Source organism: Dendrobium catenatum, unplaced genomic scaffold, assembly GCF_001605985.2.
Source record: "Dendrobium catenatum unplaced genomic scaffold, ASM160598v2 fragScaff_scaffold_879, whole genome shotgun sequence".
NCBI classification, from domain to species: domain Eukaryota; kingdom Viridiplantae; phylum Streptophyta; class Magnoliopsida; order Asparagales; family Orchidaceae; genus Dendrobium; species Dendrobium catenatum.
In genome coordinates this window covers 831,105-849,257 of record NW_021319341.1, presented here as the reverse complement: position 1 = coordinate 849,257, position 18,153 = coordinate 831,105, and the positions used below count along the sequence as shown (strand labels likewise).

General features: G+C 33.3%; 1 protein-coding gene across 1 annotated transcript; it reads left to right on the top strand.

Annotated features, from left to right (window-relative positions):
- Positions 1-5,397: 5,397 nt before the first annotated feature.
- LOC114580242 (protein CTR9 homolog) lies at positions 5,398-16,901 on the top strand. The gene is made up of 6 exons (XM_028697129.1): positions 5,398-5,672; positions 9,173-9,296; positions 13,512-13,778; positions 13,854-13,925; positions 15,227-15,505; positions 16,382-16,901. The coding sequence occupies exons 1-6, from the start codon at positions 5,398-5,400 to the stop codon at positions 16,556-16,558; spliced, it is 1,194 nt and encodes a 397-aa protein (XP_028552962.1). The 3' UTR covers positions 16,559-16,901.
- The last annotated feature ends 1,252 nt before the right edge of the window (positions 16,902-18,153 follow it).

Here is an 18,153-nt window from a genome sequence, read left to right as displayed (position 1 = left end):
GATCTTCGAGACCTTCATTCAATAATCAAACGGACTTCAAAATTTGGGTGCATATAGTCAAATTACGTCTCTTGACTATATGAATAAGACAAGTCAAAAGATCATTCAATTTTGATTTCATTAAAACATTCAAATGCTAAATAAATAGTGTATAATTAAATCAATCAATATCGGTTGTTTAATTGTGTTATGAAATTTCAACCAAATTTACTAAAATGTTGCCTTAAAAATAGTATTAATAGACTCATATTAGAGATTTGAAGAACTCTAAAGCTCTATTTGATATTTGATGTCAACAATCGCTACCATTGTCCAATCAACATTGTTTGACCACTATCGCCCAATTGTCATTAGATGTTTACACCTTCAAACTATTCTTTTTCAACTATTATTGCTCAATTACCATCATCTGATCGTCTTCAATTAATCACATCATGTTGCTTGACTTACATCATCTGAATTTTGTTGACCCTCTAACATCGTCGAACTATCATCATCATTTATCTATTATATCTCCCACAACCTATATTAGTTGCAACTCTAGAAGACCCAAGTAAGGGCTCTCAATTTTGTAATTCCATCTTCTTCAATTTTAGAGAAAATAAAATTTAAGCATATGGTGGATTTTTCAATTATGCTAGGCCCATGATTTTTTCTCTTTCTTAGGACTTTTCCTCGTAAAATTTGATTTCTGCTTTTTTTCTTTTCTTTTATCTGTCAGTATGTTGGATCTTTATGCTAAGCTAAATCGTAAATCTCTCTCTATCATCATAAATTTTAAAGCACATAACAATGATAATATCGTTCAAATACATAAGACCACAATAAAATCTTAACTTGAATTTTCTTCATTTATTGAATGCTTGATTTTATCATCGTGCAAAAATTAGATGGTTGATTTTAAAAGTACAAATAGTGATTCATAAATAAATAAAATTTGTATTCATATAAATCTCTATTTTTCATTTTAATGCATAGGACATTTTGCCTTTCATGTCATCTAAATAGAAGCTCAAGGAATATGTATAGCTTGTAGAAGCCAATTTACAAAGTAGCTAACCTCTTTAAGATAATAGGTAATTAGAGACGCCTCTGTTAGCTTAATTATAAAATATAATCAAAATTATAGATTTTAGCTTCGTTTGGGACGGCTTTCTTACTGCTTCTTAAAGAAGCTTTTCAGTACAAAAATTATAATATTTAAACTAGAAAGCCGCTTTAAGAAGCAATAAGAAAGCCGTCCCAAACGAACCCTTTATCTCAAGTCTTAGGCTTCATTTGAGATAGTTTTCTTCGTGCTTTCTGAAGCAGCTTTTTAGTACAAAAACTTTTTGAACTAAAAATTTTTGCATTAGAAAATAGCTTCTTTAGAAAACAACAAAAAAAACTATCCCAAATGAAACTTTAGTAATTTGGTTAGAGATAAACACCTAAGAGACTTGCTAGCTAATATCCAAGCAATTTATTTACCATGAAATGATATAATCACACAAGCCTGATGTGAAAATTGTAGGATAAATCTTATATAGAAATGCAATGATGCAAGTAAAGTTGATATTAGACCTAGAAGAATGAATTTTCTATGTTTTTCGTCTGCTAGGGTTTCTGGTTGGGGCTTTTGCCCTAGCCGCCTTTTCGTGCCTTTTCTCTCCGTCTCCGCCGGTGTCTTCATCCCCTGCTATTGTGCTTGTCCATGGCTAACAAAACGCTTGACCCTGGTTTTTTGGAGGGTAAGAACTCGAAATCGTTTAAAGAGGTATTATCTGGCATCGATTCCTAGAAGGTTTTTCCAGATTATCGTATCTCTACGATTCGTGGTTTAACTGCTCTTTGGTTTTCGGAAGAGGAATTTCTACATCTTGCTAAACCTTTTGATTTTGCGTTAGTTGGAAAGTTTCCCCTTAAACGACCGGATTTGGATTCAATCCGTAATTTTTTTTTCAATCTTAAGCTATCCGGTGATGTCTCTGTGACTGTTTTGGATCAGTCGAATGTGCTTATCAAACTCTCGAATGATCTTGATTATGGACGGATTTTTGCCCACCGTTCGTATTTTGTGTTTGGTTGTTTTATGAAAGTGATTAAGTGGTCTCCTTTTCTTGATTTATCGGAGGAATCGCCGATTGTCCCTGTGTGGATATCCTTCCCTGGTTTGTGTCCTCATCTTTTCTCCCCTCGTATACTTTTAGGTTTAGGATCTATCTTTGGTCGCCCGATTCAAACCGACAATGCTACTGTGGTTGGTTCTCGCCCCTCTGTAGCTCGTATTCTTGTTGAAATTGACATTTCCAAATCCCACCCTGAGTCCATTTGGTTGGGGCCGGAAAAATTTGGTTATATTCAAAAGGTGATCTTTGAGGGCATGCCTAATTTTTGTTTGCATTGTAAGGCTGTGGGGCATTTGAAGTCGGAATGCGGTAAACTTTTGCCTAATTTGCATTCGGGTAAGCTTCCTGCGCCTCCGCCGGTGGAGCCTGTTGCTATACCCATTGTGAACTCTGTTTCTTCCCCGGTTGATAATGTTGTTTCCCTTTGTGAGAATAATTTGGTTTTGGCTAATGACTGTGTTGTTGGTAATAATGCTGGGGGGGACGGAGTCGAGGTGGTGTCTCCGGTGATTCCTCCTGGAACTGGGTCTGGTGATTTGGGTGTTGGTTTTGTTACTAAGGCTGGGGTCCAACCGGGATCAAGCTGAACTTGAACTTGAGCTCATATAATACATGAGCTCAAGTATAAGCTCGAGCTCAAACTCGTGGCTTGATTCTGAACTCATTAATTGATAAAGTTTGAGCCAGCTCAACTCACTTACACCTTTTCTTAGCATGAGCTTGAGGTTAGATGAATTCAACTTGTATGATATGAAACTATTCAGCTATGCAATTTAACAAGGATCAACTCTCATGCTTACTTCATGTGTTGCTACTGAAGGACTCTCTAACAATTTTAACAAAAATTAAAGCTTGTGGAATCAAGAGGAGTATCAAGCAATTTCTATGATGTAAGAAGATGTTTTGTTTGCATTTGGATATAGTGAAAATTGTCTTTAAATGGCTTAGTTATTGTTGGTAGAGACACCCTTAGTCCTTAGCATAGTATAAAGAATCTTATCAGATCTCAAATTAGATCAGAAAGAGTTTTCTAGTAGAGGATATAGCTCATGATGCTTCTTTTTCTCTTCCCTCCTTTGGTATAATGGAATGTAACTACATATGGGCATTTTATTTTATTTTTTATTATGTTTTGGACTATGAGAACATAAAAAATGGGAGAATTTTAGGTGAAAATTACGAAACTATTAAATGAGAAGAAGAGTTTAACAAGTCAATATGAACACATAAATTCATAATGATTCATTTTAGGCTTTGTTTGAGACAAATTTTTATACTATTTTTTTGCTATTTAAAAAAAAATTTGTTAAAAATTTGTTTTAGAAAGTAGTAAGAAAGCTGTTCTAAAGAAAGCATTTATTTTGTATATAACTTTTTTGTTCTAAAATTTTGTGCCAATCTTGGCTTTCTTCCTGGGTGAAGCAGAAGAATACTCTAAGTCCCTTTGGAGGTGTAAACCGAGTTTCTTTAATTAGTTAGGACAAAGATCAATTTTTGAATTGTTTTTGTTTATAACTATATATATCTTTCCTCTGGAAGAGTAATCTTACAAATATTTTAATAGAAGCAAAAAACTAATATTATTAGCATTAGATTCAAGTTGTATATTTAAAGATATTAAGGCTTCGTTTGAAATAAATTTCTTACTATTTTTAAAAGCAATTTTTTTGCACAAAAATTTTAATTTAAAATATTTTGGTACTAAAAAGTTGTTTTAAAAAACAGTAAAAAGCTATCTCAAACAAAATCTAATATTTTATTCGAGAAATGAATTAAGCTCAAATTGCTTAGGAAGAGTGTAATATCAAAAATCTGCTCCAGGATCGTCCAGGACGATCTGGATCGTCCTGGGACGATCAGTTGTAAATCTGCTCCAGAATTTGCCCAGTTTTGCTCCAGGTGATTTTCTGTACACACCGTCGGGTCGGGTCGTGACAGAGAGAGAGAGAGAGAAATGTAACAACTCAAACTCTTAACTATTGAGATATTATCCGTTTTGGCCTAAGAGTCTAACCGTTTTGTCTGTTGGTGTAACTTCTCAGTAGATCACCCATCTCAGAATTTCTCAGAGATGAGCATACTTAACTACAGAGTTTCTTGATGAAATTCTAACCATTACACTAAAAGTCGTCTTAATGTTTAAGAGTTTATCCCATAATCATCCACCAGGAAGATAGGATTCTAGAGGTGGCCCTACAAGTTCAAGTGGTAGCTCCTATCATATAGCACTCCATCCCATACAGGGTTCAAGAGATGGCTTCCGTCATATAGAACTTTGTTCTATATAGTGTTCAAGATGTTGCTCCTATAGCGCAACACTTAGTCTTGTATGACACTTAGTTCTCATCTTCCAGCTAGTGTATTGCTCTGATACCATATATGACCGCTCAAACTCTTGACTAACGATATATTATCTGCTTTGGCCTAAGAGCCTCACGGTTTTGTCATGTTGGTGTAACTTCCCAATAGGTCACCCATTTTAAAATTACTACAGGATGAGCATGCTTAACTGCGAAGTTTCTTAAAGAATTTATGACCATTACATCAGAAGACCGCTTGATGTTTAAGAGCTTAGCTTCTTTTATATAATTAAACCACTATATTATAGTTAAGGAATTTTAGCACCTTTGGAGTATCAAAGTTTTGAGAAAGTCAAATCAATATGTAATATTGGCTCCAAGCGGATATTTTTTTCCTATATGCTTTATTCGTGTGAACATAAAACTCATCAATTTACAAGCTCTTTCGATCTATAAGTTATAATATTTTCATGTGAAATTTATTGATGCATTTTACTTATTTCTTTTATATAACTACTTTATCTTTATTTTATTTTCAGATCTTCAATTCTTGGAGAAAGAAATTATAAGATCTTTTGCAAAATATTTAAATTCCATCGGCCAAATTACAACTATAAAGAGATCAGTTGCTCACAAAATGAATATGTTTAATTTTAAAGTTATTTGATTTATTTATTATGTATATTTTATGCTTCATATAATGATTCTATTCAATTTTTTATTATATTTGTACAAATGATTGCGTTATTATTATGTTAATTACATAATTTTTTTAATATAACTAGAATTTATTATGTTATCCGATTCAATCCCAATCCCACCCTATCAAACTAGGGGTGCAACCGAGTCAAGCCGGCTCAAGCTTGACTTGATAACAGGCTCGACGAGCCGAGCTTATCGAGCTCAAGCTCGAACAGCCGGTTGATCGACTCGAGAGCTCGTCGAGCAGTTCGTTTCGCTAGCTGGAAAAACGAAATTGCGGCGGGAATATGAAATCTGGTGCTCGACTCGCGAGCTTGACGACGCAGAAGCTGGCGGCAAGGCGCTCGACTCGCGACTTGGAAGCGGACGAGGACGCCGGCGTCGAAAGAGGATGTGGACGCTGGCGGCGAACGCGAATGTTGGCGATGGACGCGACATTGACCCAAAACGTGACACTAGCGGTGACGAGCGGAGCTAATGACGACGTGGAAGGCGGAACTGGCGAAGACGCGGCATTGGTGATGAGCAGAGCTAGCGACGATGCTGAACTGGCGACGAAGCGGCATTAGCGACGACGCAGAACTGGCGACGACACGGGCACGTCCGAGCTCGAACTGCTGCTCGACGAGCTTTTTTTTACTTTGTCGAGTCAAGCTCAAACTCGACTTTTGAGCTCAACTCGAGTTTGAGCTCGAGCTCGAGCTCGGCATTTGTCAGACGAGCTTGGCTCGAACAACCGCTGACTCGAGCTTGATTCGACTCATTTGCACCCCTATATCAAACCATCGAACCTTTGATAATTTCTTCTTTTGATGTATTGACCGATCCGATTTTTATAATCTTGATCATAAATTCATAATGTGATCCTTAAATTTTTTGTAGGGAAATAACACCTTAAAGTTAAAACAATAATTTTTTCTATATAGATATTGCAACAGGAGCTTCAATGTTTAATAAATGCTCCAAAAGTATTTCTTTTGAGTGAATTAAGAGTTCATTTGGGACAGTTTTATTAATATTTTTTAAAATAATATTTTAATTAAAAAATTAAAATTTTTTTACTAAAAAGTTATTTTAGAAAGTATTGAAAAAGTTGTCCCAAACTAAGTCTAAATAAAACTCATACGCATATCACATATGTCAAAACTCTCAACCAACATATCAAGATTGTCATCCAAAGTAACATTTCCACATAAATGTGCAGACTATTGGGTCGACTTTCTTACTGCTTCTTAAAGCAGCTTTAAGTTGCTTTAGGCTTCGTTTAAGACGGCTTTTTTATTGCTTTCTAAAACGAAGTTTTAGTTAAAAAATAAAAAAATTTGTTTTAAAACTCCGTTTTAGAAAGCAATAAAAAAGCCGTCACAAACGAAGCCTTAAAAAGCTTTAAGAAAGCTATCCTAAATGAAGCTTAGGATCAGTTTGGGTTAGCTTTCTTGTAGTTTTATTTTTCAGATAATAACTACAATTTCAGACTAGTTTGGGACAGTTTTCTTACTGCTTCTTAAAATAACTTTTTAGTATAAAAATTAAAATTTTTATATCAAAAAATTGTTTTAAAAAAACAGCAAGAAAGCCGCCCCAAACGAAACCTTCGTTTGACTGCTGCTTTCTCATTGATTTCTCACTGTTTTTTAAAATTTTGTACTGGAAAATTATTTTTACGATTAGAACAGTTAAGTTAATTTACCAACAATAAAATCACTAATAATTTTATAAAAAGTTATATTCGTCCTAAACAAGCTCTAAGAGCTCTATATTGATATGAGCGAAAGATGGATAATTTGTAAAATAATTGCATGGGAGGCTATAAATATTGCATGAGAAAAAATTAATGACTGATGATCAAACTATTTCTTGCTGCATGTTAGCCAGGTCTCATATAGGTGGGGGCCGCATTGGTTCATCAATTCATAATTAATTAATTTTTAATATTTTAATATTAAAATATTAAAAAATAGATTTAGAATTCTAATTAATCTAATTAAATGCTCTCATGAGTTTTTTACTGGTGATTTTTTCTTTTTCTATTTTTTGTTCTCTATTTGTTATAAAAAAATTGTGTCTGAAAAAATTTTAATATTTTATTTATTTATAATAGCTTATTATAATGAAAACTAGTATTTGATAGATAATAAAGCTACTAAGAATATTTTGTTTATTTAAAACTGCATTTAAAATGAAGAATGATTATATCATTTTTTGAATTATACGGCTATTATGATTTTTTATTTGCAGCTTATATAAATAAAAAGATGCACCTAAATAATAATAATTATGTAGACTTTGCGATCATGTACAAATTGCACTAATTTTAAAGAAAATTCAATAATTTTTAAATTCATCATAATACAACATTATAATACAATTTTTATTGAGGGAATATCTCCAATCGAATCTCAAATGAGTGTTTACAGTGGCCGCAGAGCTCCAACCGAACGCCAGATATTCAGCACCAGTTTGAGTGAGGTGAACAGTGTGACACCAATATTAGCGTCGCACTGTTCACACACACCGTGTTTTCTTCATTCCTTCCTGTTGGAGAAGAATATACCTGGTATATTCTTTTTTGATGTTAAAAATGGAGTTCGGTAAAGAAAAATTACTGAATTTTAGAATATTATTGTATTTTGGAGTATAAAATGAGCTTTTCGATCGGAGAAGATCTAAGATATCTTAATTTTTTTTCATTTCAAAACTCATAAATTTTTATTAAAATATTTTAATCTGATTTGTATTTTTCTTGAAGATAGATGACACCTAATAAGCTCCCTCAGTCAGTCAGTCTGCTTCACTGTTCCACTCTCCAGCACACGCTACAGCCAACCAACATTATTGTCGACAATGGAAACTAGAATTAAGAAAATGGAAGGGTAGGCCAAGCGCTATCAATAATGAGAAGAAGAAGATGAAGGAAATTATATATATACGGATAAGGAAATTAATATTGAAATACACATTGTATACTCTTCATCAACGTCTGCATCTGTGTCTGTTAGATTGTCAGTATTGGCGAGAAGAAACTCTGACTCATATAAGTTCAATCATTCTCACCGTTGGTTGCAATAATAAAGCCAGTTGCAGGTTGCAGAAGAAATAATGGCCGCTCGCGTGGCTTTCATTACGTCCACTGAATATATTTTGAACATGCAGATATTATTGCTATTGTTTGTGAGGAGTTGGCATCCTGCATGGGCATTAATATATGTGAAATTATTATGAAGCAATGTTGGAGTGTGCAGTTCGAAATATATTATATTGTGCAGAAAGAAAAATTGGTGGTCATGATAGCTCTGGTTAGAGGCGAAATTATTATGTGTAGAGTTCGAATTCAATAACATTATGACATGTGAATTATACACGTAAATTTTTAAAATACATTTTTTATAACTCGTGAGCTGACAATCAAGCCTAGACCCACAAAACATTTTGAAAAAAGGAAAATGGTTGTCCTACTATCTTGTCCGTTCACCAAAGGCCGGGTTTATTGTTTAGGGTTTGAAATTTGAAAAGTTGATATTCATTGTGCATTATTTTAGGGTTGCTCTCGTCGTCTTCTTTAGGCGCTCTTCATCTTCTAAATCTCTTCTCCTTTAGACGCTCTTCATCTTCGAACAAGGAAATAATCGATCTGTCATTTCCCTCAGGAGTTGTTCATCTTCGAAAGAGATATGTCTTGCATCGCTCTATTCATCCTCTTTAGGCAATATTCAGTAGCAAGATTCAGAAAGTTTGATTTAAGGCCCGAATAAGTTTGATCAATATGTCATTTTATCACTTAATTTGAAAAGAGAAGAAATGAAGGGCTAAGTAGCATATACCTCGTTTGGAGAAGTAGAGTTCTATTGTAGAATAATTAATTTATGTTTGGGTCTTACTGTATTTTTGAGTGAAAAAATGAGTTTTTTTGTTTGATTAAAGATGATTTTTGGATTTTTTTTTTTTTTTTGAAAGCATTGTATCTATGTATTTGTTGAAGGCATGGAAGGCAAAGTCACATAATCTATTTGGTGTTATCTATAAATGGTGTATAAAATTTCTATATTGTTTCTTAATTTCCAGCCAAGTGATATTGCAACATAATTTGGCTAGTATGCTTCATGCTGCAAAAGTTGCACCAAAGCTTCGTTTGCTTCTACCTTCTCGAAGTTTCTTGTACATAGTATACAAGTCCCCTTGTACACAGGCATGTGTAAACATTTTTCTTGTACATAGGCTATGTACAAGTTGTACAAAGTAGATGTACAACAGAAATATTTGAACATATCTTTTTTATTGCTTTCTGAAGCTATTTTTTAGTTTAAAATTTTCTTTGGGATAAAATTTTTTTGAGCTATATATTTTTATACTAGAAAGCTGCATTAGAAAGGAGTAAAAAAACTGTCCCAAACGAAGTCGAAATGCTACAAATAAATGTTTAGTAAATATATGACTTTAAACCTGCACTTTGTGTGTAAATAAGATGAGTTGAGCTCAGTTCACTTATGACTTGAGTTTGAACTTGATTAATCAATTGAGTTTGAGCTCAAGCTCGGGAAGCTCGAACCCGAGCTTTATTCTAGAGTTTGAGCTGGCACACGAGCTGACTTGTTATTATGAAAGAAATAAAATGATTATGCATTCAATTTGTTATTGTAATAAACGGGTGTTAAAAAATGAGAATTTAGAAGAAAAATAATAAAAATTACTTAATATAAGAAAATGAAATATAAGTTTTAAATATATTTAACGACTTCGTACTTAAAATTCTGAATGCCAATATATTTTAAGTGTATTTTATATTAATAATTTTCAAACGAGTCAGTTCATAAGCTAATGGGTCGAGTCAGGGCTTGCTCAAGCATGATTCGTTAGCTCATTAAGCTCATTCACGAGCCATTTATCGAGTCAAGCCCTAGACTACTTGGCTTACTTACACCCTTACCTGCACTCTTTTAGAGGAGTGTAAAATTTTCAACCATTAGAGCAATCTATCTATCTTATTTAGAAAATATTAATTAAAAAAAAAAAGAAGAAGATACCTTACGCATACCATTGCAAAACAAAAAATCCGAATACACGGAACATACAAAAAGTGAGTATTCAAATCATTATGCAATGTGAAAAATAGATGAGACTTCATAGATCCTCTCAATCGTTACACAGCCATTTGATAGTTACAGCCAACCAACCTTATTGATTGTCTATAATGGGAGAAATTATTACGCGCAGTTATCGGATATCATCTAGAGGCTAATCTGAACACGTCACATCATCATTTTGATATATACTGAGCGATGTGGTGCATCCTGATTTACTTTTGAAAAGCCCGATGACCGCATGTAATAATTTATCCTATAATGAAAACTAGAATTAAGGACATATAACTTAAGTCAACCATTACAATTAATGAGCAAAGAAATGGAGGAAATATATTAAAAAATATGAAATTATTGTTTTTTCAGCATTTATGATCTACGTCATGAGATTTGAGTCAAGCCAATTCGAGCGTGACTCAATAAATGGCTTGTGAGCTGAATTTGATAAGCTAACAAGTCAAATTTGAACTAGACTCGACTAAACTAATTCTCTTTAGAAAATATTAATATAAGATATTAGAATTCAATAGTTTGAATTTAAAGCTATTAAAATATTTAAAAATTATATATATATATATATCAAATGATTATTTATTATTTATCTTATATTTTTTTATTATTTTTATAATTTATTATTGTTGCGGGCTAGAATATACGTCAGCTAATTTTGTAGCAAAACATAATTCAAAATATTCTAATTTAAAATTATTATGAGAAAATTTAAGATTTTATGATTTATTTCATGATGAATGTAATAAAATTTAACTCATTATCCATTATTAAACTTATTTTAAAAAATTAAAATTCTAAATAATTTATAATTAATTAATCAAAATATTCAAATTTTTTCTCATTAACTTTTTGATTAATGAATAGAAAACTATCATTAAATAAGACCTTAGATAAAATTCTCTAAACATTATTTTAATTATTAAAATTTTTAAAACTTATTATGCTCAATAAAAAAATAATTGAATTCATTAGATAAAATATCATTACACTTAACAAAATTTCTTAGAAAACCCTATCAACTTTCAATATATGAATTGACAAAAATTATTTAGATATTATTTTATATCAAATATAAAAAATAATTATTCCCACATAGGCCGATTAAGAGTCACATTAAAAAAAAAAAAAAAAACATTAATGGGTTAGGAGATTGCCGATTGAACTAATGACGAGAGTTCGGAGAATTTAAACGGAAATGCGAGTTACAAAATAACATTTGATAAGAAGATTTTATCTGCCTATTGATGCTTACATCAAATGATTAAGAAAAAAAAAATATTAGAAATTATAAATATCCAAATTAGAAACAAAAAAGAAGTACACATTGGTTGAGAGTGAGAGATGAGCAATAGGCTATCCAATAGGAGAAATTATTCTGTGTGGACGTCGGATGTAGCTCTACGTTCGGAGTCGAATTAGGTGCAATCACATCAGCGGTACCGAGCAGTACAGAGCAATTATATTACCAGAATGCATTAGGGATGATGTAACACATTCTTATTGATATCCGAACGACATTTTGCATCCGCATAAAATATTTCTTTCCCCAATAAAGAGCAATTAAGGCGAGGAAAGGGAAGCAGGCAGAAAAGAAATTAGCCAAATCTTTGTCCCAATATAAATAAGTTCTTAAAAAAAACAAGTGAAATAACTATTTAATAATTGGGATGAAAATTTTTAAAATCCTATGGCTTATTATTAATTTTTTTTAATTTCATCGAGCAGATAGTTTTTTTAGTCTAAATTTGATTATTATCATCTTGAATGTAATTAGTAAAATATTGGATGTAATTTTAATATTTTGAATATAAGTATTAAAATAATAAATATGATTATTCAAAATTTTAATATAGACATTGGCCAATTCTTTAAGTAATAAGATTTATTAAATTAGTAAGCATATTCAAAACTATAAAATTCAAATGGACAGATTTAGCTAAAATTTAAATTTTAGGATTTCTTTTGAAATAAAAAAAATAAAATTAATTTATTATAATTCACATATTAAATCTAATTTAATTTTTTAAAAATGTTATTATTAATTTATTATTAAAATTTAATAAGAATATTTTGATGTAAAATTTATATTCTAAATTAGGGGGGGCGGATTTGTGCTGCTTGGAATAGGCGGCGGCAAGAGCAAAGGGAGGAAGAGGTAAAAAATATCTCGGGATTCAAGGAGTGAATTCCAATCTTCCACAATTGCTTCCACCCAAACCTTCGTGACGATGACGAGATCAAGAGGGATAAGGAAAAATAGAAGAACAAGAAGAAACCTAGAACTCACAAAGAGATCTAGCTTCTCCTACGAACTCACTAAGAGATCGTGGAGGTTTGCACTCACAAAGAGAACATGAAATATCAAATTTTCATTCATCAAAACTAACTATTACATGAGAAAATGGCCATATAAATAGGTCTCAAAATGACAAAGAAAGTAAAATACTAGAATGCCCCTTGGACTACAATAGCTACCAAATACCCATAAGGGCAAAAATGGAAAAACATAAAATAAAATAAATTACTACATAAAATGATGAAAATACAGATCATGATCGTGGACGTCGATCTCCGGCATCTCCATGAGGTACATGTGTCGAAATCGCTGCTGATGTCCCCATCAATTGGGGGGCATTGATTTTGGTGGAGGTGGTAGGGTTGGTTATTGGATAAAATCTTGCCAATTAATGAACAATGAAATTATGTTCATACAAAATCATAAATTATAAATCTCAAAAAATGAACAATTAAAGAGACAGATATCAAACGGATCAAAAGGGTTGAGGAATCATTGGCAAATAAAAGATTGAATGCTTATGAATCACTATCATTGGCTCAGATACAGAAGACTTGAGAACACCTTGATACTTGAAGGATGCTAATCATCCCGGTGAGTAGGAGCGAAGACGAGAGCCATCCCAATGGCTTACTATGACCGGCCAATGGCCATTATGGGGAAGAGGGAACTTGCTTCAACTTGTCAATGATTTTCACTTTTGTTATACTTTTTTTTATTGGAAAAGATGCACATTTTGAACTATGTTTGAGGGTTTGCAAAATATCTCTGATTTTTTCTATCAGTAAAATTCACGTATTCAGCTTATTTTTAAATATGACGCATCTTTATTGCTACATAAACGAAGGCTAAATTTTACCTGGGTTCCTCTGAGATGCTCACTTAATTGCTTCACCCCTCAACGATATTTTTCAAAGTTAAATGTTATTTATGAATTCATCATAAATTTTTGAAGCTGTTAATGTTTTTAGATTGCTTAAGGATTTATTTATAACTATTTTGCTTCTAAAAACAGGTCCGTGCCACAGTCACAGATTTGAAGAACGCAGTCCGTGTGTTCAGTCAGCTTTCTGCAGCTTCTAGCTACCATTCTCATGGATTCGATGAGAAGAAGATACGGACTCATGTAGAGTATTGTAAGCATTTGCTTGATGCTGCTAAGGTACACTGTGAGGCGGCTGAACGTGAAGAGCAACAGAACCGCCTGAAGTTGGAAGCTGTTCGTCAGGATTCCTTGGCAGAGGAAGCTCGACGAAAAGCTGACGAACAGAGGAAGTATCAGGTATTTTCCAACTGGAAGATAATTCTTATTTTTAGAAAGTTGTCACGGAGAGTTGATCCAGTTTGTCCTAAGCAGTTGGAACGGAGAAAACAAGAGGATGAGCTAAAACGAGTAATACAACAGGAGGAAAATTTTGAGCGTATAAAGGTTAGCGTTCTTATATCAGCTTAAATTTTAGTAGTTAAATTGCAGTTTATCTGTTTTAAAGTTTGATGTCTTCATTGTGGTGGTAATTGTCTCTTGTATCTATAAGCAATGCTAATAGTAACTGTTGTACTATAATAATCCGTCTTACAATTGTTGACATTTATTTTCTTTTTCATTTTTGACTCTTTGATTTCTTTTTGTTTATTCTGGTTGTGACAATTTTTTATTTTATGGAAAATATGGAGAACCCTTCCCAAGTAAAATTATAGATAAGGATACAGGATTAGAGAAAAACAATGTAACTATTTTGTTGGGAGTGGTGTGCAATAAATTGTAGTGTGTGTGAATTGAACTCGTGTCCTTGGAGAAACAACCTTTTCTAACCACTGGGCTGTGAATCCTTTCCACGTTTGGGTTTATTTTGGGCAGCTTTTTTACTACGAGTTTCAAATTGTTGCCACTCTTTTGCTTGAATACTGTTTTCTTGTTATTTCAAAAAAAAATTAAGATGAGAAACTGATTTACTAGCAGGTCTGCTAGAGTGTGATAGCTCTAAGAAAGATAAATGGGTAATGTTTGCTTCTCATGTTTTTTGTGAACACAGTTAAATTGAAGCTTTACCTAATTTACAAGGAATGTGATGCTTATGCTTGGTCATCTTCCTCCTTTATCCCTTCATTATTAACCATGTTTTTTGCTTTGATTTGCACGAGAACATTTCACTGCAACAAAGAGAGGGTGAACCTTTGTGCGACAATTATGTTTCATCCCTTGTGGCATTCGGATCACTGGTCTGAATTGCGAGAATAGCTGGAGCTTGCATTAACTCTACCTAGACTCTGCAACGGAGGGAATGATGTGCACTTATTACATCATTTTTGAAAGGGCATAGAGAGCAAATAAAATGAAGAGATCAGCGCAGGAAAGTAGTTGGATGGAAGGCTTCCAACTTTTTATCTTAGGCTTCATTTGGGATGACTTTCTTACCGTTTCTTAAAACAGCTTTGTATTACTAAAATTAAAATATTTGTACTAAAACGTTATTTTAGAAAGCGGTAAGAAAGCTGTCCCAAACAAAGTTTTAGATTATATTTTTGTCTAATTTTAAATTTTCTTATGCTCTAAGAGCTAGTATTTAAAAGATGCAACCGCCTGGTAAAAAACACCTGAATTCTTCTCTTCAAATCATTGCAGTTCATATGGGGGCTTTTTATGAAAATTTCTTCATGCTTACACAAGAATATGAGCAAGGTAATGATCTTTCATGATGGATTTTTCTCATAATTCTTATCTATTTTTAGGAGCAATGGAAAAATTACAGCACCTCTGGTGGTAAGCGCAAAGATAGGTCACACTTTGAAGATGACGATGGTGGAAATGGAGAAAGGAAGAGAAGGAAAGGTGGGAAAAGGAGAAAGAAGGATAAGAGGAAGGATCATTATGAACAAGAAGCAGATATAGAGGATGAGCAAGAAGAAATGGACGAAGCAGAGGCAAAGCAGATGAATAGTCAAGTTGAAGAGGCAGATAGAGCAAATGCCCATCTTGGTCTCGAAGATTCTGACGCTGAAGATGATATGGTAATATGAATTTTCCAGTTTTCTCTGCAGCATTGCTTGACGTTACATTATCCTATCTGGCACATCATTTTTATTCCTTTTTAGCATTTATGGCGGCCCATCCTATGGGGCTGTTTGGTAGCACCCCGAATTTGACTTAAGTTGGATTTCGTAAATTCTCTAAATCCGGATTACGGAAATCCTGAGTGGCTTAAATTCTGAAAACTGTTTGGTAACATTCATGATAAACCCTCTTAAATCTCATTTGACTGTTTGGCTATAGAGCAGGATTTACCCAACGGACTCTTCTTCTAGCGCCATGGATTTCGTAAATCTGGCAAAATACATGATTTCAGAAATCCGGGATTTAGAGAAAATTGGCGGAATTTTCCGTCTACTGCGGATTTCGTTCGCCGTGAGATTTGGTTTTGCATTTTAGGCCGTTTGGCTGGATTTCGCTCAATCCGCCTCAAATCGGGCCTAATCCTGCTACCAAACAGCCCCTATGGTTCTTAATACAAGAACTCGAGCCATTAACCAAAGAATTTTGTTTCTCTTCATCTTTTTTCAACCTATGGTCGTAAAAAATGAAATAAATTTTGCATTACTCGTACATACCAATACCAAACTCGAAGCATTCCAGCATTTTTATATTGATTGGTCGTTTTCTCACCATTTCAACACACCCTTCTCCATGCATACCCAAAGTTGAAGAAGAATCCCTCTATCAATAAAAAGCACATTTTTCATGCCATATTGCTTGCACAAATGACTCAAACCTCATCTGATGTCTGCTGCAAATTTGTTGGTGTACTGGAATTTAATTATCAATGCATGGCAGTTCAAATATCTAGCAGTGAACAAATTAATGGAGTAGTTTTCTCGTCCTATATTCAGGGATATTCCGCGATAATTAGAAAGCGAAAGGCGTGGTCAGAATCAGATGAAGAGGATGAACCAGCAGAGCGAATTCGCAATCCCACCCCTAATGGTTACAGGAACTCTGCTGGAAGTGATGAGGAAACTAGAGGCAATGGCAGAAGCACTCAGAACGAGGAAGATGATGATTATTAGGAAGCTTCAGTCAGAGATGTATACAGATCTTATCATGGTGAGATCTGAAAGCCCTCAATAGTTTGATTTTGTTAGAACAGAAGAGATCATAGGGACATCCAAAAGAAAATAAAAAGGGTAAAATTTTGGAGCTGATGATAGAATTTTACTTATTTTGAATCTTTTCGGTCTTTTTGGAGGCCTCTAAAGCTTTCACGGCCTTATTCACTTTGTAACTTAAAAGCTGCATGAATTATGTATATATGTTTTCCCAAATCCATCAGCTCCAATGGGGATCTAGCATGAATCTCTCTACCTGTAACATTTAACTCAGTTAATGGAGTAATTTTTTTTCTCATGCAAATGGCCTGTTTGGCTATGCTATTGAATATTTGAAATCCAATGAAAAGCTGTGATTTAAAATTGCTTGTAGTTGCCGAAGCGCAGCATTATTTGATCAAATATATTAAGATGTTATTGCTAATTGTTTAAAGTGAGTTTTCTGTAAGCGCTGTCGCAAAATCTACCCTGAATATTTTATCAATTAAAAGCAGAATACTAAGATTAGGATCATAGAAAAGAGGGGTAAGATAAAAGGCAGAAATTATTCTGTGCGAAGACTGGACGTAGAACGTTGTTTAGAGATCACCCAGAATGTATAACGTAGTGGTATTGAGCTACAGTACCAAACCGTAGTATCGAGCATAGGGGTGACGTGACGCATTCTGGGTTGTCACCGGACAACATTTGGTGTCTGCACAGAATAATTAATTCAGATTAGGGCTAGTTTCCTTAAGGCTTCATTTGAGATTGTTTTATTTATTGTTTCTTAAGTAGTTTTTTTAGTTCTGAAAAATTGTTGTAAGAAGCAGTAAAAAATGATCCTAAATGAAGTCAAAGTCTTCTAATATGTGACCATTTTCTGTGAACTAAGGAATATGCTTTTCAGCTGATGTTGTTAAATGTTTTTGATTGTTTTGTCAAGAAATGCTTTATGAGTTTATTATGACTTATTTTTTGCTTAAAAGATAAGAATCAGAGTTATATTATATGCTTATCTTTGAAGTAGCACTTTAGTAAAATGAAAAATATAATGATGGCATCATCAAGCTATGACTTGGCCATGAGAGGCCTAAATGATTGATGCCTTGATTCTCATTTCTTGTTTGGAGTTCAGAAGTTGTAAAATGTATTTTTGCAAATGATAAGTTTAATATTCTGCAATTTATATTTAGATATTGGGTGTTCTGCTTAAAATAATTTGAGAATTAGAAGTGACAGATTAAGGCTTCGTTTGGAATTGTTTTTTCACTGCATTTTAAAGTAATATTTTATTATAAAAATTTTTGCATCAGAAAATTGTTCCAAACAAAGCCTAAGATTAATATAGGGGGGCGTATTAATGAGTGTTTTGGCCGGAAAGAAAGAATTTTTGGATATATATTAAGTTGGCTATGAAAAGAGAAGCATGAAATTAAGTGTTGCAAAGATGAATATGTTTAGGTGGATGTGTGATTTTACAATTAAAGATAGAATCTAAAATGGGTATAGACTTGAGACGGTTGGAGTAGCTCCAGTGGTAAATAAGAGTAGTTAGAGTTGTCTTAGATGGTTTG

Coding starts and splice junctions, on each gene's coding strand:
- LOC114580242 (XM_028697129.1), top strand. CDS start 5,398: ATGAAATCTGGTGCTCGACTCGCGAGCTTGACGACGCAGAAGCTGGCG. Junction 9,297..13,511: donor ACAAGTCCCCTTGTACACAG/GCATGTGTAAAC, acceptor TTCTAAAAACAG/GTCCGTGCCACAGTCACAGA. Junction 13,779..13,853: donor ACGAACAGAGGAAGTATCAG/GTATTTTCCAAC, acceptor TGTCCTAAGCAG/TTGGAACGGAGAAAACAAGA.